General features: G+C 41.8%; 1 protein-coding gene across 4 annotated transcripts in view; it reads left to right on the top strand.

Moving 5' to 3' along the window:
- The first annotated feature begins 809 nt into the window (after positions 1 to 809).
- MTMR6 (myotubularin related protein 6) overlaps positions 810 to 26,064 on the top strand; it is a 28,260-nt gene continuing 3,005 nt past the window's right edge. The window contains exons 1-14 of one of the 4 annotated variants that reach the window (XM_036831554.1): positions 810 to 953; positions 11,990 to 12,106; positions 13,858 to 14,020; positions 15,274 to 15,431; positions 15,615 to 15,743; positions 17,011 to 17,145; positions 17,802 to 17,852; positions 19,291 to 19,423; positions 20,173 to 20,282; positions 20,693 to 20,818; positions 23,541 to 23,590; positions 24,026 to 24,226; positions 24,609 to 24,740; positions 24,828 to 24,954. In XM_036831554.1, coding sequence (XP_036687449.1) covers positions 930 to 953; positions 11,990 to 12,106; positions 13,858 to 14,020; positions 15,274 to 15,431; positions 15,615 to 15,743; positions 17,011 to 17,145; positions 17,802 to 17,852; positions 19,291 to 19,423; positions 20,173 to 20,282; positions 20,693 to 20,818; positions 23,541 to 23,590; positions 24,026 to 24,226; positions 24,609 to 24,740; positions 24,828 to 24,954 — 1,656 coding nt within the window. In that variant the 5' untranslated portion in view covers positions 810 to 929. The remainder of the gene's footprint in view (positions 954 to 11,989; positions 12,107 to 13,857; positions 14,021 to 15,273; positions 15,432 to 15,614; positions 15,744 to 17,010; positions 17,146 to 17,801; positions 17,853 to 19,290; positions 19,424 to 20,172; positions 20,283 to 20,692; positions 20,819 to 23,540; positions 23,591 to 24,025; positions 24,227 to 24,608; positions 24,741 to 24,827; positions 24,955 to 26,064) is intronic. The other 3 variants (XM_036831555.1, XM_036831556.1, XM_036831557.1) reach the window with 3 other exon arrangements.

Raw genomic sequence — 26,064 nt, 5'->3', positions numbered from 1 at the left:
TTAAATTAATTAATTAATTTATTTATTTTTGGCTGCGTTGGGTCTTTGCTGCTGTGCACGGGCTTTCTCTAGTTGCCGCGAGCAGGAGCTGCTCTTCGTTGTGGTGCACGGGCTTCTCACTGTGGTGGCTTCTCTTGTTGCAGAGCACAGGCTCTAGGCACGTGGCTGCAGTAGTTGTGGCACACAGGCTCAGTAGTTGTGGCTTGCGGGCTCAGTAGTTGTGGTGCACGGGCTTAGTTGCTCCACGGCATGTAGGATCTTCCCGGACCAGGGCTCGAACCCTGTCCCCTGCATTGGCAGGCGGATTCTTAACCAGTGCGCCACGAGGGAAGTCCCTACTCACATAATTTTTAAGGTATGCTGATATCAACAGTGTATGGACATACCACACTTTACATAACAATCCCATAATATTGGAGATTGTGATGGATTCAAATAAGGCTAAAATAAATACATCTGATTATTTCCTTAGAGTAGATTCTTGTGAGAAGAACTGCAGCTCAGACAAAAGACGAAGTACTGAAATGTGGTGTCACCCTGTCTCGCCCTCACCCACCGAATTCTCTTCGCACATCACGTCCACACGACCCTGTCCACCGGGGAAAATTGTTGGCTAGTTTCGCAGGAGAGGCCCGCGCTCTGCCGGGGGTTGGAAGGCCTCCACCGACAGGAGGCGCTGTGGTCCTCACGGCGGCCCCAAGCGATACCGTAGCCGCTCTCTCAGCGGCGCAGCCGCTCTGCCCACCGCGCCGGGCCCTCTCTGCGGCCCCGGTTTGCGGAAGTGTTTCCAGGAGACGGCGAGCGAGCTGCGCGTGCGCGGTGGGCGCGGCCGGCTGGAGGTGGTGCCTGCCGGGTGAGGGGCGGCACGGCCCGGGTCAACCGCTCTATGGTGCGCAGGTGCTGCGGCTGCCGGCTGACGGTTCCTCGGGATGGAGCACATCCGTACGACCAAGGTGGGCGCGCGGAGGGCCGCTCGCCGCGGGGCGGTTTAACTGGCGGGGGCGGCGGGGCGCGGCTGGCCGGTGGATGGGCCGGGGACGCGGGGCGGCCTGGGCGGGCGTGAGGCGGGGTTCTCGTTCGGCGTTGGGTGCGGAGGGTCTGGGGTCCGTTCCGTGGGGCCGGCGGCCGACCCCCAGCGCTGCGGCTTCCCGGGCGGAGTCAGGGCTGCTGCGGCCTGGTAGCCCGGAACACACCTGGGCGCCGATGCACCTCCCCTGCTCGGGTCCTGCGGTCCCGGGTCACGGATGCTCGGTGCAGGCGTCGGGGGAGCTGGGACCGGCGCTCGGCTCCACCTCACTTCCATCGGGATTTGGGGTTTCCGGCTCCGCTTCACACTTGGGTGTCTTTAGTGGCAAGTCAACTGGGCAGACGAGTTACGGAGGACGGCTGATGGAAATGCTCTCCAGCTGAGCTGATTAAACCCCGTGCTTCAGTTTTGTGTGTGAAAGGCATTTACTTTGAGAATAAACACATATTCTTATGATTCTGGTACAATTGTGAACACGGAAGGAAGTGACCTCAAAATATTGCCAAGTTACCCTACCGACGACATTGAAGTTCAGCTTCCACTTTGGGAGGGCAGGAAACAAGTCGAGATCAGAAGAACTGTATAGCATTCTTTTAAGCTCCGCGCGGAGCCTAACAGAATCGGGACGAGGACCCACTGTGAACCTTGACTCTCCGGGTTTTGCCGAAACCATCGGTCAGTTGCTGCCCATCCTCAAGTTATAGCTCATTTAGGGAAAGAGCAGACATCCGTCTTCTTCATTTGTTCCAGGGAGGACGTGAGATCTATGTCATTCAGATGTTTCACAAACTTTTTTAAGGTGGACATGGATTTATATTTAAACTTTTTTTTTTAACATGGCACGTACTATATCTAATAAAATTAAAGATGCTAAAAAGTAACCCCATTTAAAAAGTGTCTCTTTGTGTCTTTAAGAGAAGAGAGGTAAAGTAACTCTAGAATTCAAGTTGCTACCGCTTAAAGTTTGAAGATAGAAGGGTGATTAAGTAAATAACCAAACTAGTAGAAGGTGCAGACGACTAGCGTAGGCATCAGATCAGGGTCTGGTCCTGGTTCCCAGGTTCCAGATGTCTTTGTACTATCTGTGCACACAGATAGGAGCTGTGTGCACGTGACTTCCTTCTGTGCCAAATTAAACCTCATCTTTGCACCTTTCATCATGCTTGCTACAGTGCAGAGCATGTAATAGGAAAACAGTAAAAGTGAACTGAGTTTAATCAGTTAGAACAAACCCCATTCCTCGGGATTGGTAAGAGTGAACAGAATGTTCGAAAATCTTTAGGCACCCTTGGCTTATTTTAAGTCTTTCCACCTGAAATTTATGATGAGTATATATCTTTGTTTTTATTTCTATAGTCATAGCAGCCCTCCCTTATTCCCTTACGATTCTTTCTGGTGACTTTCATTTGGCCTGATGTTCCTCTGTAACTACCAGTTGATGGACTTTTCTTTAGTTTTCTGATTTAGTCTTACCTTTTCACAGTGGGCCCATGCTGGTGGTTTAGTAAGGTCTTTTTATGATGTTTTTTAAGGACTAAAAGATTTCTGACTAATTTTGTATTAATTTTCTACTGTGCTCCTTTATTACTCTGGGTTATTTTTCTAGCATTAGACCACTCCTGCTCTCTTAAGTGGCTGTATGTAGACTGCAATTAAACAAATATTTACTAGGTACCTGTTATGTGTCAGGCACTTTACAGACACTGTACAGGCACACAGCAGTGAGCAGGACAGGCATGGCCCTCACTGCATTCTGGGAATTGTTGTGTAGACTATAATATTTTCCTAAATTATAGCTTATTCTTAAAAGATTGATTAGAACATAGCCAACTTTTTTGTTTCTATTATGCATAGCCTTCACCTGGACAGTTAATTTGTTGCAAAAGTAATTGTATTTGAAAACGAAAAACGAATTTCTTTCAGTTTATTTAGCTGTTTTGAACTCTGTGCAGTTTAGTCACGATCAAGAATTGACTGTAAGTAGTGCTGTGTAACTAGTGACTTGTTCTGTGTTGTTCAGACCACTGTATTTGAAAAGTAATAATTGCCATTTATTGAGCAACTGTATGTCAGTATAGCCAACTCTACAGTATGATTTCATAACATTTACAGTTCACAAATATGTTACTTTATACAGAATTATCACTAATTTCTTAACGCTGCCAGTTGGGACATTATCTCCATTTACAGATGAGGAAATCGGCTTGAGTGCCCATTTAGCTCATGACGGGGTAGAGCCAAGATTTAAATCAAGGTTTGTCTAACTCCATAGTCTACATAATGACTGACTTTTCCATTATCTCTCTGCTTTCAGTCTGTTTTGTTCAAATGTATTAATATTAATTCAGAAATCTTAATAATAATTCTAAGAGCTTTTCCTTCCCCAAACCTCTTCTTGACATGAGTAAATCGTATTTATATGGTATTGTTTTCTTGTACTGTTTTTAGTCACTTTTAAAAGTTATTGCTTACTAACAGAGATATATCAGATAAAATATTTTAGTTGACTACTAATTAAATGGCTTTATAGTTCTAAAATTCAGGAACAGATGTTATCATCGTGTTTTGGTCACATTTGGTTTACAACTGTACAGCGTCAATAAAGCTGTCAAGTGTGAATTTGCAGTTTTGAAAGTGCGTTTCCAGGCTATGTGTATGAGGAGCGTAGCTGCTGCCTCTCACTGAGCTCTAACTTTGTCATAAGGAGAGTCTTGCCAAGAAACAATGGGAGCTGTGTGTCTTCCTCCTTTCCCCGCCAGGCTCCGGTGCTTTGGCCGACATCATATGTTGGTGCCGATGGTATTGTTCTGCTGTGAATGGAACTTTACAGAATGGAATGGAAGGATGTTTTCCTCAGCTATCCGTGTATGAAAGACTGCTTCCTAGAGCTGGTTAAAGCAAGGACTGTCCCATGAAGATCTGACCCCACTGGGACTCAAATTGAGTTATTTCACAAGTAATGCTCAGTTTGTTCCTGGCTTGCTCCCCCTTTTTGTCGTTAGAGTGTGAGATCAGTCATACGTGTGTGTGTACGAATATATGTTATGTGTCATGAAGAGGGAGGGTGTGCAAAACTAAGAATGGATCAAGAAGAAGGGGAAACCGATGATATTTTGTCTTTGAAATAAGAGCCAGCACACTTTCAGGAGCACCTGAATGCTCCCCACGCAGAGTGCTGCGTTGACTGCCACTGATATTATCCCCTTGTACAGCTGGGAAGACTGACTCTTGCAGAGATCAAGTGAAATAGCCTGTCCCGGCTCAATCAGCTGGCTCCCCCAAGGAAGAGGTGGAGCTGGGAACTTGAATCCAGGTCTGTGCTGTTCTCTTAGCTGTCACACTCTCCTGCGTCAGGTCAGGAGGTTAGAGGAGGGAGGGAGGTCTGTGTGAGCAGGCAGGGAAGGGAGGGATGGGCGAGCCCTGTGTCTCACAGGTGGCTGATCACGAGGGTCTGGAGTCAGGGAGAAGGTGTGCCCCGGAGATGTAGGCTCGGGAGTTGCGGGCGTTTAGGGGATCACTGAGATTTTCCGTTGAGGGTGCGTTTATGCCAGGAGAGCAGGCAGAGACTGGAGAAGAGTGTGAGGGCCGAGCCCTGGGGGTACTCATAAAGGGGCCAGGGAAGGAGTGTTAGGGACAGAGGGGAGAGGACAGTCCCAGGTAGGCGGGCACAGCCCTGCCCGTTCTCATTTCCTTCTTTGCTTCCCCCTGCCCTCCTGCTCCTTCCTTTTCCCAGGGCCAGGCACTGTTCTGGGTACTGAGGAAATGGCGCTGAATCAAACGCAAAAATCCCTGCCCTTTGAAAACTCATTTTCTAGCTGGGGAAGACAAAACAATCAACAAAAGTAATGAGTCAGATATATACTCTGGTGGATGGTGGTAAATCCTGTGGAGGGTGCCGGGCCGGGCCTGGGAGAGGACAGCTGGAAAGAGGGGGTTAGGAACGCCCTTCCAGAGCTGGTGACCCCTGAGTGCAGCCCGTGCAGTGCCGCAGGAGAGCAGAGTAGGCCCGGGCTGGAAAGTGCCCCTGGGTTTGTGGTCTGTTCTGTTTGGTGATTTATGCAGCCAGACTGTCGTTGGTCCTGGGGAATACGTGGCCAAAAAAAGGTAAAAATCCTCTGCCCTTTTGATGCTTACCTTCCACTTCACAAAGGCAACGTGATGCCCTTTCTTTTTTAAAAATTTTATTATTTTCATTTATTTATTTAAATTGGAGTATGGTTGATTTACATTGTCGTTTAGTTTCAGGTGTACAGCACAGTGATTCAGTTATACATATGTGTATATAATATATATATGTATTCTTTTTCAGGTCCTTTCCCCTTATAGATTATTATAAAATACTGAGTATAGTTCCCTGTGCTGTACAGTAGGTCCTTGTTGGTTATCTATTTTATATATAGTAGTGTGTACATGTTAATCCCAAACTCCTAATTTATCCCTCCCAATGCTCTTTCTTTCTGATAGCTAATTCCTGGCACGATGTCAGTGATCTGAGTGTGGAATAATGATTCCAGGAGTCCCAGGTGGACGCCTGGCTATCAGGAGGGACCACGCGGAGCCAGAGAGGCCTTGACAGGGCGTTTCCTGCTTCACTGGCCTCGGCCTGTAGCTGTAGAGTGGGTACATACAGCTGGTGGTCACAGAACTTTGACTGGGGGAGGCCATTGGTCCCAGAGGCCCGCTTATCCCTCTTAGGTGCAGATAGGTGTCTGAATTTTCAGAATGTGATTCTGTGTATGTGTGATTCCCTGTGCTTTTCATTTCCAGCTTTGTAGTCAGCTGAAATGTGAACTTGCCGTAGAGACCGTTAGGCCACCTTTTATTGCAGGCCCAGAGTTGGCCACAGTTCCCCTAAATGGCCCATAAAGTGATGTGTTGGCATTTCCTCAGGGCTAGTGATGACAGAGAGAGGGTGGGGAGGGGACAGGGGAGAGAGACACGTGCTGCCTAAATATCTGACTGAAAACACTTCCAGGAAAACACTGGGAAAAATCTGTAGCGACATCTGTAAAGTACTTTCAGTTCCTCGGTGAAGGGGGATAAAAGAAGCAGCAGTTGGTGTTGAGAAACTGGCTAAGTCTGTGGTTGGAAATGTGTATGCTGATGATTTTAGCAAAGAAAAAGATCCGATTTCTGTGTTTTTACAATTTATCTTAGGATTTTCAGCCAAGAATGGAATAATCTGTGTTTTCTCAGAACATCTTTTATATTCTCCAGAACTTTAAGTAGTAAATAAATGTTTTTGAATAATTTCAGATTTATTATCTGTCACATCCATATAGAGCTTGCCATATGGAAGGCGAAATGTAATGATTTTCTGTTATATGGCCTTGATTTGAGTATATCCTCCATTTACTAAGGTCATGAATAATCCTCAAATTGTTATAGTTGAGATAGACTCTCTTTCCCCTCACACTTGCATTTCCTTTGATCCTCTATCCTGGCGAATGGCCACCAGTGACAAGCTAACATCTTAAGAAGCCTCTGTTTCTCCTCCTTTACTTCTCACATCAGTTAGTGATTGTCCCCAGGTGGGCTTCCTCTTTATCCTCCAGGCCCGTGTCGCGTCTCTCCCAGGCGCCCCTAGGTTATTTCATCAGCCTCTCACCTGGCTGCTGCGCTAGCCGACTCTTCCCAGCGCAGCATTCTCTCCACGTTGCCGTTGGAAAGATCTTCTTAAAACCCCCATCTGAGCACAGACTGCCCTGCTTACAATCCTCCACAGGTGTCCTTTTACCTACCGCAGTTTCTCTACCTTTACGGGTGTTTCTTTTTCATCAGGTAAAATATTATGTCTCCCCTTTTACATTTTTTGTCCTGTATTGAGAGTTCTGTGTTTTCTCTGGATTAGTCAAGAAAATTTTGTTGATCTTTGCTTTTGACACTTACATTAGGAAAGCATAGATTTTTCTGCCAATAGAGCACATTAGAATAGTGCGTTTGCTTTTGAAGTCCATGTACCTCTTCCTTCCTTTCTCTGTTTGAACTTAACTGGGCAGTAGTTTAATACAGAGGACTGTCAGGGCTCGACTTAGCTTATCAGCTTACTAACAATAGTAATTTTTTAAACATCTATTTGAGCACTTTATTGCTTGGGGTAAAGTACCTGACATTTATTATCCAGCCTTTCTGCAGCCCTTGAGGGTGAGATTATTGTCTTTATTATACAGATAAAGAAAATGAGACCCAGACAGATTGACCTCCAGTTGATAGCCAGTATATTTTTGGGCGAATTAGCAAACTCTCTTTCTGTATATTTATGTGCATCTTCTTCCCAGGTTCTTCAAAGATGTGTGTGGGGTGTGTGCATGCACACGGAACGCAGTGGTGTATTTTAAATGGCCAAAGTTGTAAGAAGCTCTTTTAACATACAGGAGGATGAGGCAAGCCGGAGCCTTAAATGTTTGGGGAGAGAGTGCAAAGATAGAGAAGGAACAGAACCTAATGCGAGTTAAGAGCAAGAGGGATTCATTTGGAGTTAACGTTAGAAGGAATATCAGGTGCACAAGAACAATCTGGTGAGTTTCTTAAAAATACAGATTCTTGGTCTCCGTGTCCTGAGACGATTCTGTGGAGTGAGGTGGGAGGTGGGATTTGTACTTTTGTCAAGTTTCGGAGATGATTCAGATGAACAGCTAGGCTTTGAAACTTGTATGTTTAACCCAAATTAAAGCTCTAACCAAGGGAATTTCAGAAAATTTTGGATGTAGAAATTAGGAGGAATCAAGAAGTAGGCTTAAAGCATTAGGAAGAGGATTATCAACCTGAATTTCCAATCTCGATAGACACCCAGCCAGAAAGAAGCATGTAGTATTGTACAGCCCTAGAGGAAGAAATGAGGAGTGGGGTAGAGGCTGAGAGTCCACACTTTTATTTAAGAAAAAAGGAACTGAACTGTAAGTGTACACTCTGTTAGTCATTTGTATACTTGCTTTAGATTTGTTCATTCCTAAGTTACTGAATGGGTGTCTACCATTCACCTACTTTGTAGGGAAAAGGTGGCAGAGAGAAGTGAGGAACAGTATAATGTTATAAAGAACTCTATTTAATAAATGCCTTGATGACTTCAGCAAGAGAGACCACTGGTAAATTTCGGGCACCTTCTGTTTCTCCCCGTGGGGAATTTCTATGTGGCAGTTCACCCTAGTTCAACAAACATTTCCTGTGTCCGGTGCTATGCTAGCCATTAGGTATTCAGATGCAAATAAGAGACAGTCCTTGCCCTGGGACATGTTACAGCCTTGGTGGGAGAGATGGACCCTTGCACAGATACTTTCATTATAATGTGGGAACACTTGAATAATGGTGGATGGGGCAGAAATTAAAAATATTTAGGCCATGGGACGTCCCTGGTGGTCCAGTGGTTAAGACTCCTCGCTTCCAGTCGGGGTGCAGGCTTGATCCCTGGTTGGGGAACTAAGAACTAAGATTCCTCATGCCGCAGGGCGCAGCCAAAAAAAAAAAATATGTATATGTATATTCAGACCATAAAATTGGTAGAAGTTGGTGATTCACTGAATGTTAGGGGTCAAGAAGTCATAGGATGGATCCGAGGTTTCTAGCGTGGGTGACTAGGTGAGGACGGAGTAACGTTAACTCAGATCAGAAATACAGCATTAGGAACATATTTGTGCGAGGTCAGGGGAAATCCGTTTCGTTCTCAGCGTGCTTAACATGCCCCTTAAGATGTCCAAGTAGAGCAGAGTAGAGCGGTGGGAATCAGACCTATGCTGTAGGGTTAGGACTGGGCTGTTCCACTTACCAGCTGATGCACATTTCCCTAACCTACCTCTCAGTTTCCGTGGGGATAGTAATAGTACTTACCACACGGGAGTTGTGAACATTAAAACAAGTCACGTATATTCATTTAAACACTTATTGTAGTACTGAGCATATGATAAGACTTCAGTACTACATCAGGAATTCTTGTTGTGTATGTGTGCAGCAGACAGTGTGAACTCAGGAGAGATCAGAGCTGGACATTCGGTTTTGGGAGTCGTTAACATACAGACTACGACAGTGACAGTGGTTGAGATTGCCTATAGGGAATGGAGCCCTGAAGAGAAATAGTAGCAAGTAGGGGGTGGGCAAGAGAGGGTCAAGATCCAAATGAAGAGGGTGTGATCATTTTGCATGTAGAGAATCGTGTGTACACGGTTTTGTGCCTTGTAGAGAAATTATTATTTAAGGCTTGTGATTGGAGGACAACAAGAAATATTTATGATCTTTTAAAAATCCACAGATTTAAACCCTTCATGTGGACTTTTTTGTAAAAAGCAAACTTACTGTTTAATTCAATGGTAATGAAATCAGCCCGCCACCCCCTGCCGGCCCGCCTCTGTAAACCACTTGTCAGTACACTTTTCTCTCTTCTCCGGGGGTATCTGAAGTGCTGCAGAGTGATGTTGGCACAGATTGTTTGCTTGAGTAGAGTTGATACCTTATGATAACCTTTATTTCCATGTATATTCATCAGTTCTCTTTTCTCTAGAGCGGTTAACACTTTGTTTTAATTGCTGCAGGAAATAAGACAGGTGAGGTATATATTTCTGGTATCGCTGTTGGTTGGCTGGACTTTCCTTGCAGCCGAACCTCATACAGTTAACGAGTCAACAGTGGTTGATCCCATTGTTTTAACAGTGTTTAAGTTTTGATGAGAAGTATGTGGTATAATAAAGTCAGAATTTTATTTAAGGAAGAAATGGTCCTGAGCAATGAAATAGATGTTGATTTCCAGTCTTCATTCAGGTTTGTAAGAAGGACGTTTTCCTGTTGTCTTAAAGGACAGTGTGTGATGATCTGACAGTTTTTGTCTCTCAAATCAGCTATCGGACTGGAGCTAGAATACATTAAGTTAGATCATGTCTCTAAGTTTCCAGAGGAAGGTGTTAAAACTCAATTCACTGCCCTACCCATGCAGATAAAGTTTTGTATAAAAACCAAATATTTTAATTTTACATTTAAATTTTAACTTATTTGAATGGGTACTGTTATAAGTAAAAAAAAAAACTATGACATTGAATTTCTTGGAGGAGGAGCTGATTAGCCTTTTATTTATTCTTTTTAATTTCTTTTAAATTTATTTATTATTTACTTTTGGCTGCGTTGGGTCTTCATTGCTGCGTGCAGGCTTTCTTTAGTTGCGGCGAGCGGGGGCTACTCTTGTTGCGGTGCGCAGGCTTCTTATTGTGGTGGCTTCTCGTTGCGGAGTATGGGCTCTAGGCGCGCAGGCTTCAGTAGCTGTGGCTCATGGGCTCTAGAGCGTAGGCTCAGTAGTTGTGGCTCACGGGCTCTAGGTGTGCGGGCTCAGTAGTTGTGGTGCATGGGCTCTAGGTGTGCGGGCTCAGTAGTTGTGGTGCATGGGCTCAGTTGCTCCGCGGCATGTGGGATCTTCCCGGACCAGGGATCGAACCCGTGTCCCCTGCCTTGGCAAGTGGATTCTTAACCACTGTGCCACCAGGGAAGTCCCTGATTAGCCTTTTAAATGGTAGTTACTGATTATTTTGGAAATCATAATTTCATAATGGGGGCATTTTTTCCTTCAGTTTTAGTAAGAGAAAAGAAAATATATACGAGGTAAAAGCATAGAATTAATGAGATAATGGTTAGCTATGTGGTTTTGAAAACACACAATTTAAAGAACTGTCTACAACCTGCTGCTGTAGCTGTGGATTAATGTTTTTAAGTTGGTAATGGTTATTTTACTCCCCCCCCATAAGAATGAATAGTAATAAATACTGTCTTTTCACAACAGTGGTCTCCTGCACATTCTTGGCCAGCTCTAACCCCGCTCTCCAGTGGCACCCGTGTGTGTGTGTGTGTGTGTGTGTGTGTCCGTGTGTGTCTGTGTATGTGTGTGTCTGTGTGTGTCCGTGTATGTACTGTCAGTAAAGATGTACTGTGTACCTCACTGCCTCAGCTGTAGAGGGCGAGGGAGCAACATGCAACATAATCTGTGCAAGGGAGTCCAGAGCCAGGAAGAAATACAAACCTGACATTAGTAATTAATTAATTTCCTGAGAAGGCTTCCTCTTAAGAGACAGGACATCACTGGGCCCTGAAGAATGCCTCTCACTTAGCTGAGCAGGAGAGACTTTTGGCAGGGAGAACGGGGTGAGTAAAAGCACAGAGCTGGACACAGAACAGTGTCCTGGGTGCAGAGGTGAGCAGAGTAAGTTGTAGGTTGCAACCTATTAACTGTTTGCTGATTGATTTTTTTCTGGCATTTTAGTTTCCTAACTCTAGATAATAACCTTATTTATTTCTTGACTTGCCAGCTTTAAATAAAAGGTATTGACTCTTGGATACAAAAAATGTTTTTGCTTATTTATACCATATCCTTGCTGTTCCCTTCCATATTTTTTTTTACATAAATTCATTTACTTATTTATTTTATTTTTGGCTGCGTTGGGTCTTCGTTGCTGTGCGCAGGCTTTCTCTAGTTGAGGTGAGCAGGGGCTACTCTTTGTTGCAGTGCACGGGCTTCTCATTGCCGTGGCTTCTCTTGTTGCAGAGCACGGGCTCTAGGCGCACGGGCTCAGTCGTTGTGGCTCGCGGGCTCTAGAGCACAGGCTCAGTAGTTGTAGCGCACGAGCTTGGTTGCTCCACGGTATGTGGGATCTTCCCAGACCAGGACTCAAACCCGTGTCCCCTGCATTGGCAGGCGGATTCTTAACCACTGCGCCACCAGGGAAGCCCATTCCCTTCCATATTTATGTTACCTTTTTTACAGAGTTCTTCTCTACTGGTTATATTTGTTACTGTAAATATTAATAATACTTATATTGTTGGTGGTTTATATGTTCCCCAAGATATGTGCAATTTAACTTTCAATCTTAAATAAACTCATGTTTTTGAACAGAAGGAGAAAACATTTTGAAAATGTACATTTAAATGCTGGGATAACAGAAAAAGAATTTATACGACTTTTGAAATGAGAAATAACACCTTTCTCTTTTTCAGGTTGAGCAAGTGAAATTACTTGACCGATTCAGTACGAGCAACAAGTCGTTAACAGGAACACTGTATCTCACGGCCACACATCTGCTGTTTATAGACTCTCATCAGAAAGAAACCTGGGTAAGGAGGACCTCTGCTGTGCTGTTTACTGTAATTATATTATTGGACATGGTCTAGCTCATGTTTTATTTTGAATATGCACAAAAAATTGTAATCGTTGGCTATCTGTCTCAACCAAAAAATTTTCAAAGTCACATGTTCACACCTACCCTCCTGTTTTAATAAGACAATGATGTCATGTGGAGTGGCATTCTTTCTCGGTGGTGAATTTTAAGCAAAGGCCAGAAATAACACCAGAAGTTCCTGAGTGAAGAGGTAGGAGCACTGCAGTGCTATGTAAAGGAGCCTGGTGCAGTGGAAGAGCCAAAAGAAGGCTGTTGTCACCAGAACTTAAGGCTGTGGCGAGGGACCTGAAATGAGGCTAGGGAGGCGGGAAATAACATGACTAGGTGGCTTTTTTATTGTTTATTTATTTACTTTTATTTTTTATTTTATTTTTTTTAACATCTTTATTGGAGTATAATCGCTTTACAATGGTGTGTTAGTTTCTGCTGTATAACAAAGTGAATTAGCTATACATATACATATATCCCCATATCTCCTCCCTCTTGCGTCTCCCTCCCACCCTCCCTATCCTACCCCAGGTGGCTTTTTTATAATTGCTTTTTATTTTATTTTTATAAATAAAAATTTTTAAAAAGCAATTAAAAAAGAGCCATCTAGTCATGTTATTTCCCACTTCCCTAGCCTCAAGTATAGTTGATTTACAATGTTGTATTAATTTCTGCTGTACAGCAAAGTGACTGAGTTACACACATATATATTCTTTTTCATATTCTTTTCCGTTATGGTTTATGACAGGATATTGAATATAGTTCTCTGTGCTATGCAGTAGGACCTTGTTGTTTCTCCATCCTATATATACTAGTTTGCATCTACTAATCCCAAACTCCCACTCCTTCCCTCCCCCTCCCCCCTACCCCTTGGCAACCACAGGTCTATTCTCTATGCCTGTGAGTCTGTTTCTGTTTTGTAGATACGTTGATTTGTATCATATTTTAGATTCTACATATAAGTGATATATGATATATTTGTCTTTCTCTTTGTGACTTACTTTGCTTAGTATGATAATCTCTAGGTCCATCCATGTTGCTGCAAATGACATTACTTCATTCTTTTTATGGCTGGGTAATATTCCATTGTATATATGTACCACATCTTCTTTGTCCATTCATATGTCAATGGGCATTTAGGTTGCTTCCATGACCTGGCTGTTGTAAATAGTGCTGCAGTGAACATTGGGGGGGCGTGTTACCTTTTTGATTTAGAGGTTTCATCTTTTCTGGGTATATGCCTAGGAGTGGGATTGCTGGATCATATGATAACTATTTAATTGTTTTTTAACGGTCCCTCCTCTGCCTTGTAGAAAATGGCTTAGAGAGGGTCAAGAGTAGGTGTGGAGAGAGCATTCAGGAGGCTCTTTACAGTAATTCAGGTGGGAAACAGTGGGGACATTGCAACTAGGGCCGTGACAGTGGAGATGGAGAGAAGAAGACAGGGTGCAGAGGTATTTAGGAGATGCCGTTCTCGGGGTCTGATGGTGTGTGGAACACGTGCAGCGATGGGGAAGTATCAGGGTGTGTTTCCGGCTTGGGCATTTGGTCATTTAAAAGTTTAAGTTTGAGTGTGTAGTGTATAACCTTTGAGACTTTATTTGAAGAGGGCGTTTCTAACATTTATGCACTCTGGGAAGCGAGTAGGATACTTAGTGCTTGTTTATAATGATGGTCAAACGTTTTCTCATGCCGTAGATACTGCACCACCATATTGCCTTGGTGGAGAAACTAGCTCTCACGACTTCTGGGTGCCCTCTTGTGATCCAGTGCAAGAACTTTCGGATTGTGCATTTCATCGTTCCCAGAGAAAGAGACTGCCACGATATTTACAACTCTTTGCTACAGCTGTCAAAACAAGGTACTGTTCTTCAGGACCAAAGCTTACTTGCTCAAATGAGATGGATTATCTAAGATACTTTTAAAATATCTCATTATTGTTATTTTGTACTTTAAGTACTCTTAACTCAAGGTCTTGTGCACTCTGTTCCAAAAAGTTTGGCCTAGAAATAATGAGAAACTTCTGATCTGAATTGTAAGAAGAAGGGGTAATAATAAGGAAAGAAAGGATAATAAGGAAAGAGCAAAACGTTCATAGTAGTACAGACTTGAAAAACCATAGATTTATGTGGATGTCTTTAAAGTTGATAACCGGTGGCACAGCTTATTTTTTTTTTAAGTGGTATCCCACAACTGAGAGCCATGACTTGGAAATTGATTCCTGAACGAGACGTTAAGGACGGTCAGGCTCCTCTGGTAGCAGTGGGGCTAGTGCGTTTCATCCGAGGGAGTGGAGCCTGGGGGGTGCGCAGAGGGAAGAGAGGGTGAGCCCTGCTTCAGCGGAGGTGGCAGTGAGGGCGACATGGCCCTAGAGGGGGATCGCATCGCTGCTTACGCCCCTGGGATCTTATGCCCCTCCGCCGACGTGCTGGACTTCACAGCGCTCTCTGGAGGCAAAGCGCACCGGTTCCTGAATGTTCCTTCGTGTTGAACACCTGGGTCGCAGTGGTCTGGGAGCAGGTCCACGCGCACTCTGCTCTCCGAACCCTGGAAGCCTGTGCCGTTGGTCCCACTGTCCCCAGGGCAGCCCTTATAGCGGGGATGGCTCTGTGACTTTGGAGCTTGGCCTTGTTCAGAAGCGGGTGCCCTCTGGAGCTCTGAGCAGCTCTGGCGATTTTGGTGCACACTGTCCTGCGGGGGTGTGTATGCAACCTCAGGTCCTGTGTGCCGCCTCTAGCTTCCCATTAAGGCGGTGGGCTTCCATTTTACATCTCATTTGGGAAAAGTGGTGGGTGGGAAGTGTCTACTTGTATCTTTAAAATTTTACTTTAAGAAAGGAAATATTGCAGTAGAGTATTTAATGTATGAGTCTGTACTGTTTACTAGCTTTTGCTGATGGTGTAAATTGAATCTCAGATCAGTATGTGTACCTTTAGGTATAATCATCTGCATCAAAGAACTGAGAAAATATTAAGTTCAAGTATGTTCAGGTATTAGCTATCTATTTGAAGATTTTTTTTAAATGGAGGGATAAAACTGAAAACTTTCTTTCATTTGTAGTGTATTAAGTCCTATAAATTGCATTTTGACATTCATGTGTTTTATATACCATAGCAAAATATGAAGATCTCTATGCATTCTCTTATAATCCCAAACAAAATGATTCAGAAAGGCTACGAGGTTGGCAACTCGTTGACCTCACTGAGGAGTATAAGAGGATGGGCTTGCCGAATTCCAACTGGCAGCTGTCCGACGCCAACCGAGACTACAAGGTAAGGGGCTCAGAAAACGTACTGGAGGAGAGGGTCAGAGACCGTCATAGCAGCGACTTGTCTATGTACTGCCAAGTACTGTTCTTGCATTTAATAAGTTTTAGAGGTTTTTAAAGGTGATTTTTAACCTCTTGGTTTTTGAACTATGAGTAGAATGGTTATATTTTATTTGATTTTTTACAGATTTGTGAAACTTATCCCAGAGAACTTTATGTTCCCCGAATAGCAAGCAAACCAATAATTGTTGGTAGTTCCAAGTTCCGGAGCAAGGGAAGGTTCCCAGTTCTTTCCTACTATCATCAAAATAAGGAGGTAGGAAGCTGTCTTTTGATTTTACAAATGGAGTGTAACCCCTCTTCAGATTGTGTCCAAAAGAACACTCATTTTTACATTTAGAAGTCATTGTTTCAGTGTTGCCGATAGAGAAATGCTGGCTTTTCCCTTGATTACATTTTTGAAATTTTAAAACAAAATTATCTGAAACACAGAAACTTTCATACTTGTCATCTTCCTCCCCTCCCTCTCATCCTTTCCTTCCTTCCTTCTAGTAGTGACTTGAAAATAACAGGATTTGTGAACAGATAGATTCTTCTTCCTTTCCCGTGGTTCTCTTTTGATCCTGCTTGTTTTGGGGGAAACCAGATAGTTTTGAAAAGCCAACTATTGAGAAAAGGGAGAGAGCCAAGGGTGTTTCAGGCTCCCATTTTAATAGTCAGCTCTTCAGATCAGAAGGATTTTTGCTGTATGAAGAGGTGGAGGAGTCTTCACTGAGATGCTGTAATTGGGCTTGCCCGTCCCGGTACAGTTTACCTTTGTGGTCTCCACAGAAGGCCAGGAGGTACTGCATATTTAATGCCTTATACGCATGGGATCCTCATAAAACTTTAGAAGGTAGTCTCTGGGTATTCCCTGTACCTTTCAAATGGGGAAGCTGTGGTTCAGAGAGGGCGAGTCATTTTCCTGTCCTTACAGCTGGTAACTTGAGGGATGGATGCCAGTTCTGACTCGCAGTCTTTTGTGACCTGATTTTTTTCCTTGAGAAGGTTTTAGAATTTTCTTTTCCCCCAGTGTCCTGAAATTTCACAGTGATTTCAGGCCTTGGCATGTTGTTTTAAATTCTACCTGGAAACTCAGGACTCAGTTTTGGGAAATTGCCCCTCTATTTCTTTGGTAGCTTCCTCTCTTGTGTTAATTTTCTTTGTACTTTTGTGTGTGTATGTTGACAAGTGGGCTTCCTAGCATAAACTTTCTATGCTAGGAAGTTAATACCCTCTAATTTCTCTCCTCTTTATATCATTCTAGAAGATTCCCTCAACCTTATCTCCAATCCATCTCCCGGCTCCTTTATTTTTGCTAGAGCGTTTTTTGTTGTTTTTTGTTTTGGTTTTGGTTTCTGTTTTTGTTTTGTTTTTGCTTTTGTTTTTTGGCTGTGCTGTGAGGCATGCGGGATCTTAGTTCCCTGACTTTTAAATAGATTGCACATTTGATTTTAACTGTGGGTTTTTTTCCTTTAAGCATGTCTTTGAGGCGTGTTTTAGACATCTTTGGATAATCTGTTTCCTCTCTTTTTTAAAACTAGGCTGCCATTTGTCGATGTAGTCAACCACTGTCAGGATTCAGTGCCCGGTGCCTGGAGGATGAACACTTGCTTCAGGCCATCAGCAAAGCCAACCCAGCCAACCGCTACATGTATGTCATGGACACCAGGCCCAGAGTATGTGTCTTAAAGTCTAGTATGGTCTGGTAGTTCACTTGTCTCTGCTAATTCAGTCAGTGGGAACTGATCACTTCGTCCATATTTAACATATCTGAATCCTAGTGGTAAATTAACCGAGGCTAATGATACTAAGGAAATCAATCTTTTAAAGGATACCAACTTAGGAGACCAATTTCTCAATAACCCAGGTGGTGATTTCTTATGTCTTCTGATATATACAAATTTAGGAAACCTGAGTTTTATATTGGGAGCTCTAGATGATATGTAAGCCTTATGTTATTGTGAAGAAATACTGAATAGTGTGTGTTGTGAAAATTAGAAATTCGTATTACATTTTTTGGTGGAATTTTTAATTGGCAAAACGCTGTTAAAATAATGGACTGTAATTTGGAATATCCAAGAAAATAAGGAAAATAGATAGTGAGCTAACTTAGGAAATACTGAACTAGGGAATTATAAATAGTGAACAGTAAATAGTTGTTCTGCTTGGTATCTATAATGTCAGGATAAATTTTTATCATTGGAACAAATGTTAGAATCCCTTTTTCTTTTTGTAAACACAGTTAAACGACCAGTTCGTGTAAGATACTGAAACTAAAGTAATTAAAATCCTCAATGGTAATAGCTAACATTACTTTTAATTTTTATTATAGCATCGCATGCAGAGCTGGTGGGCTACACAAAAGGACATTGGCAGAATTATAGTGAGAATTTCTTCAAAAATCTGGAATGATAAGAAAATAAGAGAAAGCGATGGGAAAAAGCGAGTGAGCGATATAGAACACAATTTTAGGCAGCTTTGTTGAAAGGAATGGTAGTTGTTTTAGAAGTAATTCTCATCATTATGCAATTTCACAAAAGATAATGGAGAAAACAGAAGATAAGATTAATTTGCGTAAATTAAGAAGTATTAAAAATTAGAAATTGATAATTTGATATTCTTTTGTTTTAAAAAAAGACTTTCTTAGAATTCAAGGGTGTTGGTGATACCTCTTGTAAGAAAAATTTTAGTTTACTTCCTTGTATAATCTGGGTGGGTTAATTGCTTAGAACTATTTTTAGGTAATACTAGATATAAAAAGATGATTGTAGTGTAAGACTTTCTGAACATGAGGTCTGAGGGTGATTTGTTTCTCAGGCCCTCGCATCTCTTACTTATATAATTGGCTCCTACACAGAAAATAGATCTTTCTTTTTTTGGTTCGTTTTACTAGTTAAACTCAAGTGGTAATAATGTGGAAGCATTTAAACACCTAACTCTTGCCTTAGCCATCACAGGTGCTGAATGACCAGTGGGTCAGTAGACACAATTTAACTATACTTCTTACCAACCTGGGCCCCAGTCCACTGCATGAAAAGCAACTTTTTCTTCCAACTTAAGTTCTGTTTCATCCAAGTTCTTAAGACTATTTAGCAAATTATCATGACGTACCGTATGAAATCCTAGTCTGAAAGAATTAAACATGCCAAATCTTAACCTCTGATAGCATTTGATCTAATAACCAAAGGCCGTGGGCCTATAGGCAGTCTTCTCTCCCTAGAAACTGGGCTATTTTTGGCCCAATTCTTGGAGATGTATCAGGCTAGCTCATCATATGCTGTGTCGTATACGGTGTGGGCTTCCAGTAACCTTGAATATGGAGGACCTGGAACAATCTGATGCATGTTTCAGATGTGATTTTTCAGGGTCCCTGTGGCTTTCTGAATGATCAAGTGCTCCAGGCTTGTTCTGAAGTGAATCTTCTAAGTTCATTCTGTAAAAACTCTCCAGCTCTGCTCAACACTGAATCATATAGGGTTTGGACAGGAGACATTTCTTTCTTTTTTTAAATTCTAAAATATTACGAACATATGGAAAACTGACTAAATACATACGTGAATTGGTTTCATGAATTATATGTGGGGAACTTCTTATCTGATTCTTATATAGCAATCATTTTGTTATTTTATAGGATCCTTCTGTACTATGAATAACATATATGACACTTTTCACTTATTAAAAAATGGTAGTATATTCAGTTTTGATGAGTTCCTTTGAACTCTGCTAGCTAAATTGTGGTTTATTTAGTGTTTTCATGATATTTTGGTAAACTAAAAGATAAAAGCAATTTGTCTCTAAATTTCTAAAATTTAAAATTTTAGCTGAATGCAATGGCCAACAGAGCAGCTGGAAAAGGTTATGAAAATGAAGACAACTATTCTAATATTAGATTTCAGTTTGTTGGAATTGAAAATATTCATGTCATGCGGTCCAGCCTTCAGAAATTATTGGAAGGTATGATTATTGCTTACCTTCTAGGCAGCTTTGTCCCATAGAAATGTAATGCTAGTCACATTATAAAATTTAAAATTATATAATTAAAAATTTTCTAGTAGTCACGTTCAGAAGAGTAAACAGTTGAAATTAATTTTAATAATATACTTAACCTAATATATTAAAAACATGCTAACATGTAATCAGCATAAAAAATTAGTAATGATATATTTTGCTTCTTTTCCTTTAAGTCCTAGAAATTGGCTAGTGTGTCTCTTATACTTACATCTTACTGTGGACTACCCACATTTCAAGTGTTTAATAGCTGTATTTCAGTAGCGGCTACTATATTTATTAGACAGTATAATTCTAATGGTTTTACAAAAAATTGCTATTGTTAGATATTCTTGATTAGTCAGTACAGTGAAGATTAATTTATGACAGTGTTCCATTTAAATATTAAACTGTCTTTCCAGTCTTGGCGTGGAATTTAAAAAACTGAAATCTCAGACTATTTTTAATTACACATTTGTGTTGAAAATTTTTTTAAGAAGGATATTGGAACAATTTTTTTTTTAAGCACAAGGAATGACAGAAAAATGTACCCAAAGCTCCATTATTGAGCTTTTAATAGCATGTGTTCATGTATAAAGAGTCTTGCCTGTTGATCTTGTCCTCTTCTCTTCTTCCCCACCTCGCTCCCCTGGGGGCTCTTGAATAGGAGTGGGCACTCAGGCTCCTTTCTAACTGAAGTGTCTTTCCCCTTGCAGTCAGCGGTAGCAGAGGGCTCTCCGTCAGTGACTTCTACTCGGGTCTGGAGGGCGCAGGGTGGCTGCGTCACATCAAAGCCGTTACGGACGCTGCAATCTTCTTGGCCAAGGTAGCCCTTCTTCACTTACGTGTGATCTGGGCTTTCACTGGTTGGGAAGGAATGGATTTATTCTGTTGGGTGCTGGTATCCTTTCCTGCCAGATAACTTTTATTATGTTTTACCTGTTTAATGAGGTTCACTTTAATTTGAACTTTAAAAATATCATGTAGAACTTAATGTAAGAACTTCAAAAGAAATTCCCCGACACATTGAAACAGCATTTTTGTCTGTGCTTTTTGTTTGTTCGCTTTGTGTTTTGTCCGGTTCCTTGGAGATTATGCTGTGACAACATAATCATTGCAATCCTAGCTCTTCTTTATAATGCATTACCTGCTACTTTGGTTTTGGAGTAAGTAGCACTTACTGATTTACCTAAAATGGATTTTGCTAGAATCGAAGTGTGTGGTCTTTCTTTTCAGGCAATAATGGTTGAAAATGCAAGTGTGTTGGTACATTGCTCTGATGGCTGGGACAGGACTTCCCAGGTCTGTTCCCTGGGCTCTCTCTTATTGGATCCCTACTACAGGACAATCAGAGGATTCATGGTAAGGACTTGTTTGGCCAGACCACTGCTCTCAAATAGGAGTGATTTTGTCCCCCCGAGGAGTCATCTTGATTGTTAGAACTAAAGGAAAGGGTGTACCTGGGATCCAGCTGGTGGAGGCCCAGCTGCTAATAACCTATAATTCACAGGACGGTCCCTACAACAGAGGATTACCTGGCCCAAAATGTCAGTACTGCTGAGGTTGAGAAACTCTGAGTTAGATTAATTTCCACTTGTGCCATCTCTTTGACAAAAAGTTTTAGATTAAAAGGTTTTTTTCCCCTGAAAAATGTTGCAATAGAAATATTCAGTATTTCTCCCTCATTTTTATCTAACAAACGTAAATAATGTAGTAAGACAAGACATAGATAAGAGTACTAATAAATTATATTCTAGAGGAAACTTTCGATTTAAGACACCTTCACTTGTTAATTGTAACTACACTTTAGGGAGCATGTTTTGAATCTGAAGATGAATTTTCGAGTTGAGCAGATTTCCTGCTTTGTGGCGCTAAAGCCCCGGCTCCTGGGTTTTGTGTGCTTTTTAATGCATGAGCATGATCAGATTAACTCCTGTTTTCACAATTTATGTTTTAACTCAGGGCAGGTAAAATAAATGAAGAGCTGGTAGGCAGTTTTTATTAGTTGAGAATTATGAAGCACAGTGCTGTCTTAAAGCAGGGGAAGGTTTAACACAGCCAGACCCCTTTCAGCACCATTGTTTTCGTGGTGCCAGCATGTTGCATCTGGGACAGGCCAAATGCAAGGGCTTCTAATAAAGTAAGGTTCCGCTTGCCTGGGGCGTGTGAGATAGGGGTGTTCCCTTGGCCGCGTTTGGCTTTCACCGTCTGCCGGGCGTCCAGATGAAAGCGTGCGGTGAGTGACCGGCGACCGTGTGGGAGCCTCCCAGGCTAGAGGAACGGGGAGGACTGAAGCGTGGCTCCTGCAGGTGACCGCAGCCGGCGGGGATGGGTGGGGTGCAGGCTGTGCGAGGGGTGAGGCTGGCGCAGGAGAGCGGGGTGGGCTGGGGCCCGAGGAGGAGAAGTCTGGCAGGCACCTGGACGTCCCCATGCTGGGCGGTGAGAGCCAGCAGCAGGCTTTAAACGCGGGAGACGGGGACATGCTCAGAGCGCATCTTTTTAGAAAGATGGTGTCTGGAAGGCAGAGGGGTGGGGATGGAGGCTGGGAGACCCGCGCAGAAGCTGTTAGGATGACTTAGGAGAGAAAAGAGGGCCAGAAGTAAGGCAGTGCCACGCGGATGGAGGAGTGGGTGACGGGCCCCCTCCAGGGAGGGCGAGACAGCGGAGTAGGAGTTGTTCACGGACTGGGTGTGGGAGGAGGAGAAGAGGCCTCTTGTCGGAGTGCTTCCAGGCTCGGGGCTCAGTTGCTTCCAGGCTCGGGGCTTAGTCGCCAGGACGGACTGTGCTGAGAGAAGCGGCGGAGCGAGTTTAGTGAGAACGGTGTTGAGCTAAGCTTCGGACGTGGGTGTGTGGAAGGATGGCAGAGGGCCCACGGTAGAAGCCGAGGCTACAGCTCAGGCCACGTGCCCGAGGTTGCCGGGTGGGCAAGTGGGGAAGCTGGGAATTGAGCCCGTGCAGTGTGACTCCAGAATCTGCATCTTTTTTTTTTTTTTTTTTTTTTTTTATAAAGAGTGATCTGGATCATATGGTACTTCTATTTTTTTTTTAATAAATTTATTCATTTATTTATTTATTTTGGCTGTGTTGGGTCTTCGTTTCTGTGCGAGGGCTTTCTCTAGTTGTGGCAAGCGGGGGCCACTCCTCATCGCGGTGCGCGGGCCTCTCACTGTTGCGGCCTCTCTTGCTGCAGAGCACAGGCTCCAGACGCGCAGGCTCAGTAGTTGTGGCTCACGGGCCCAGTTGCTCCGCGGCATGTGGGATCCTCCCAGACCAGGGCTCGAACCCGTGTCCCCTGCATTGGCAGGCGGATTCTCAACCACTGCACCACCAGGGAAGCCCCAGAATCTGCATCTTTACCCACACGTGCCACGGCCTTCCGGAGAGATTTAAGACAAAGTCAGAGGAGCTACAAGTGGCAATTTTGACATTGAAAAGAATGTACTTGGTGATTACATAATGAAATTAGAAAGTATAGTAAATACTAAGAAGATAATGTTGTTTAGATTAGACCGAAAATAATTAGAAACCTATTATTTCAGTAGAGTTGTAACAGAAAACAGAGTGCACTCAGGAGGTTGCATATCAACATTTGAATTTGAATATAAACTTTTCATTGGTTTCTTTACCATCCTTCTTTTTTAAAGTGTTACAGAAGTAACATACAAGTAAGCCAAAAGGTTTAAACATCCACCCCAGTTTGCCACCCAGTAACCACTGGTAACCTTCTGATTTGCATTTTCCTAACCTTTTTTCTGTGCATATATCATCATACATACAAAACATGTAAATGCAATAGTGTTTTATAACATGCGCTTTTCACTTAGAATGTAATAAATGCAACTGAAGTAAATTTAAGTCACAAGACTACTGTATTTCTTTTTATGTATCATTTTCACTCCTTGTTAAGCCGACCTCTAACCCAGGTTCTTGCTGTCTTTTGCCTGTAATTTAAAAAATTTCGTTTTGTTTGCCACCGTAAGTTAAAAGTGTAAATGCTGTTTTAAAGATAATAGGATTTAATCCATTCTAAACAAAAAAAGAATTGAAGGTGGTTACAAAATGGATTTTACTTTTTCTCATTAAGGTTTTAATAGAAAAAGATTGGATCTCCTTTGGACATAAATATTCGGATAGGTGAGTCACAGTTATACATTTAGGTACTTTGTAAAATTAGTAGAACTAATTTAGAGTACCAGAATGTTCCTGTTCTTCATGAACTCCCATCTCTGATGGGAGGTGAGAGTGGTGTTTTTTTGTATGAAGACCGATTTAATTCTTTTTCTGTCATTTTTTTCAAGTCTGATACTTTTGTTAATTTTCATAGCAGTTTATTACCTTCCTTTTTGTCTGCATTGTAGTAGTTAGAATGTAACAGACCCGTTAAAGTTGTGGTTGAAAAACTCATAGGTGTAAATTGTTTCAATAAGAACATGACATTTTTTTAAAATGCCAATGTAACAATGTTTTAGGATTTTTTTGGGGGGGGATATGTATTTAAATTTAACAATACCCAAACAGTTGACCTCTTTCAGTGGCATTTTCAAAAGCTTGTACTTTCTGGGGGGTTAGGTGTGGCCATTTGGATGGTGACCCAAAGGAAGTTTCACCGGTGTTTACTCAGTTCTTGGAATGTGTGTGGCATTTGACTGAACAGTTTCCACAAGCCTTCGAATTCAATGAAGCGTTTCTTCTTCAGATCCATGAACATATTCATTCATGCCAATTTGGAAACTTTATTGGAAATTGTCAGAAGGAAAGAGAAGAACTCAAGTAAGACAGTTGATTGAAATGGGCTTTCTTCTTTCCTATTTAGCTGAGGTCTAACATAAATCATAGTTGAACTTAAACGATCTTGACAGTATGATATAGAACTGAGTCTTATTGTAAAGATTTTATTGTCTGTTTTTCTGAAGCTGAGTACACTTTGAGTACCCCTCACACTCTTGGGTTAATAGTTAAAATTTGTTTTGAAGTGTAGCATACATACAGAAGAGTATGTACAGTGTAAGTGTGAAGAATTCAGAGGTGAGGCTAGACTGTGAATAGAAGCAAAAACTAAAACTTAAATCTACGTGGGAAATGACTGCCTCCTTTATAAAAGTGAGCATTAGCATCTCTGGGAAAGATCTTCCTGTTATTCTCATCACATTAGGTTAAAGGAGAAGACTTACTCCCTGTGGCCGTTTCTTTTGCATGACCAGAAGAAGTACTTCAATCCTCTCTACAGTTCCACATCTCAGAAATTGGCAGTTTTGGAGCCAAATACAGTATCTTTCAATTTTAAGTAAGCTGGCATTATTGAACTATTTATACTCAGTTTTTCTCCAACACAATTTATTGAAGTATTTTTTTTTCTTTTTTTGTCATAAAGGTTTTGGAGAAACATGTACCACCAATTTGATCGAACATTGCATCCTAGGCAGTCTGTGTTCAATATAATTATGAATATGAATGAGCAAAATAAGCAGTTACAGAAAGATGTTAAAGACTTAGAATCTGTAAGTATCCAATGTAATATATTTGGAATATTAAATTAGTTTATTTCCTTTCTTGTGCTCTCAGTGTCAATGTAGTATACATATCAATAGAAATCTTGTAAGTACTAAGTACTCCTGCTTGCTTCAAAATCAGGTCTCCTCTGCTTTGAATAGGTTAGTTTAAATCGCTCTCTCTGAATTTTAAAACATATTGAACTATTTGAAGTATAATATATAGAGAAATAGAGATATAATAAATATCAGGGTATTCACCACCTAGCTGTGTGAGGTTTTAACATGTATGGTATTTGATTCAGACCTTTCATGTTTCTGTTTGAAGGAAAGACACACTATCGATCTATTTGCAGACCCTGTGAGCCCTACTGAGTCTTCCCCAGCTACACTTGCTGCACTGAATCTGGCGTTAGTCATTCCTGTGCATATTTTTATACTTCCTCTATATATGTTTATATCCACAAACAACTTATAATATTGTTGCATACGATTTGAAATATTTTTATTATCTATTGAAAAATACAAAAGAAAGTAGTTATGTATAAGGCGTAAAGGGCAACAAACAACACGAATACCCAGGTACCCTTCACTCTGCTTAAGAAACCACGTTTTAAAACTATGCAAAGGCTGTCACACTGCCATGCTTCACTTTGCTCTACATTGTTTTGAAATTTATCCACGTTGATACACGTAGCTTTAATTCATCTGTTTTATCAGTAACTACTGTATCGTATTCTCCTGTGTGACTGTATCACCGTCCATCAATTCAGCTATGCTGGACATTTCAGTTATTTGCAGTTTCGGATTTCCACGACGAGTGAAGTTGAATGACTTTTCATGCTTGTTTTGGCCACTTGGCTTTTCCCTTTCTGCGAATGGCCTATTCAAACCATTTTTCTGTTGGCGTATTTGCCTTTTTCTTACTGATTTATAAGAATTCTTTATATACCACACACTAATTCTTATTTAGTTAAATGTATCACCAATGGCTTTGTCCAGTCTTTTCTTGTCTTTTCCATCTTCTTTATGGTATGTTTCATATAGATACTGTGAATTTTAATATAGTCAAATTGATCAGTTTTTATGTTTTATGCCTTTTTGTATATCTTGTTTAAG

This window comes from Balaenoptera musculus, chromosome 18 (assembly GCF_009873245.2).
Source record: "Balaenoptera musculus isolate JJ_BM4_2016_0621 chromosome 18, mBalMus1.pri.v3, whole genome shotgun sequence".
NCBI classification, from domain to species: Eukaryota; Metazoa; Chordata; class Mammalia; order Artiodactyla; family Balaenopteridae; genus Balaenoptera; species Balaenoptera musculus.
Note: the sequence above shows the minus strand (reverse complement) of the source record. Positions and strands in the feature narration are given on the sequence as shown.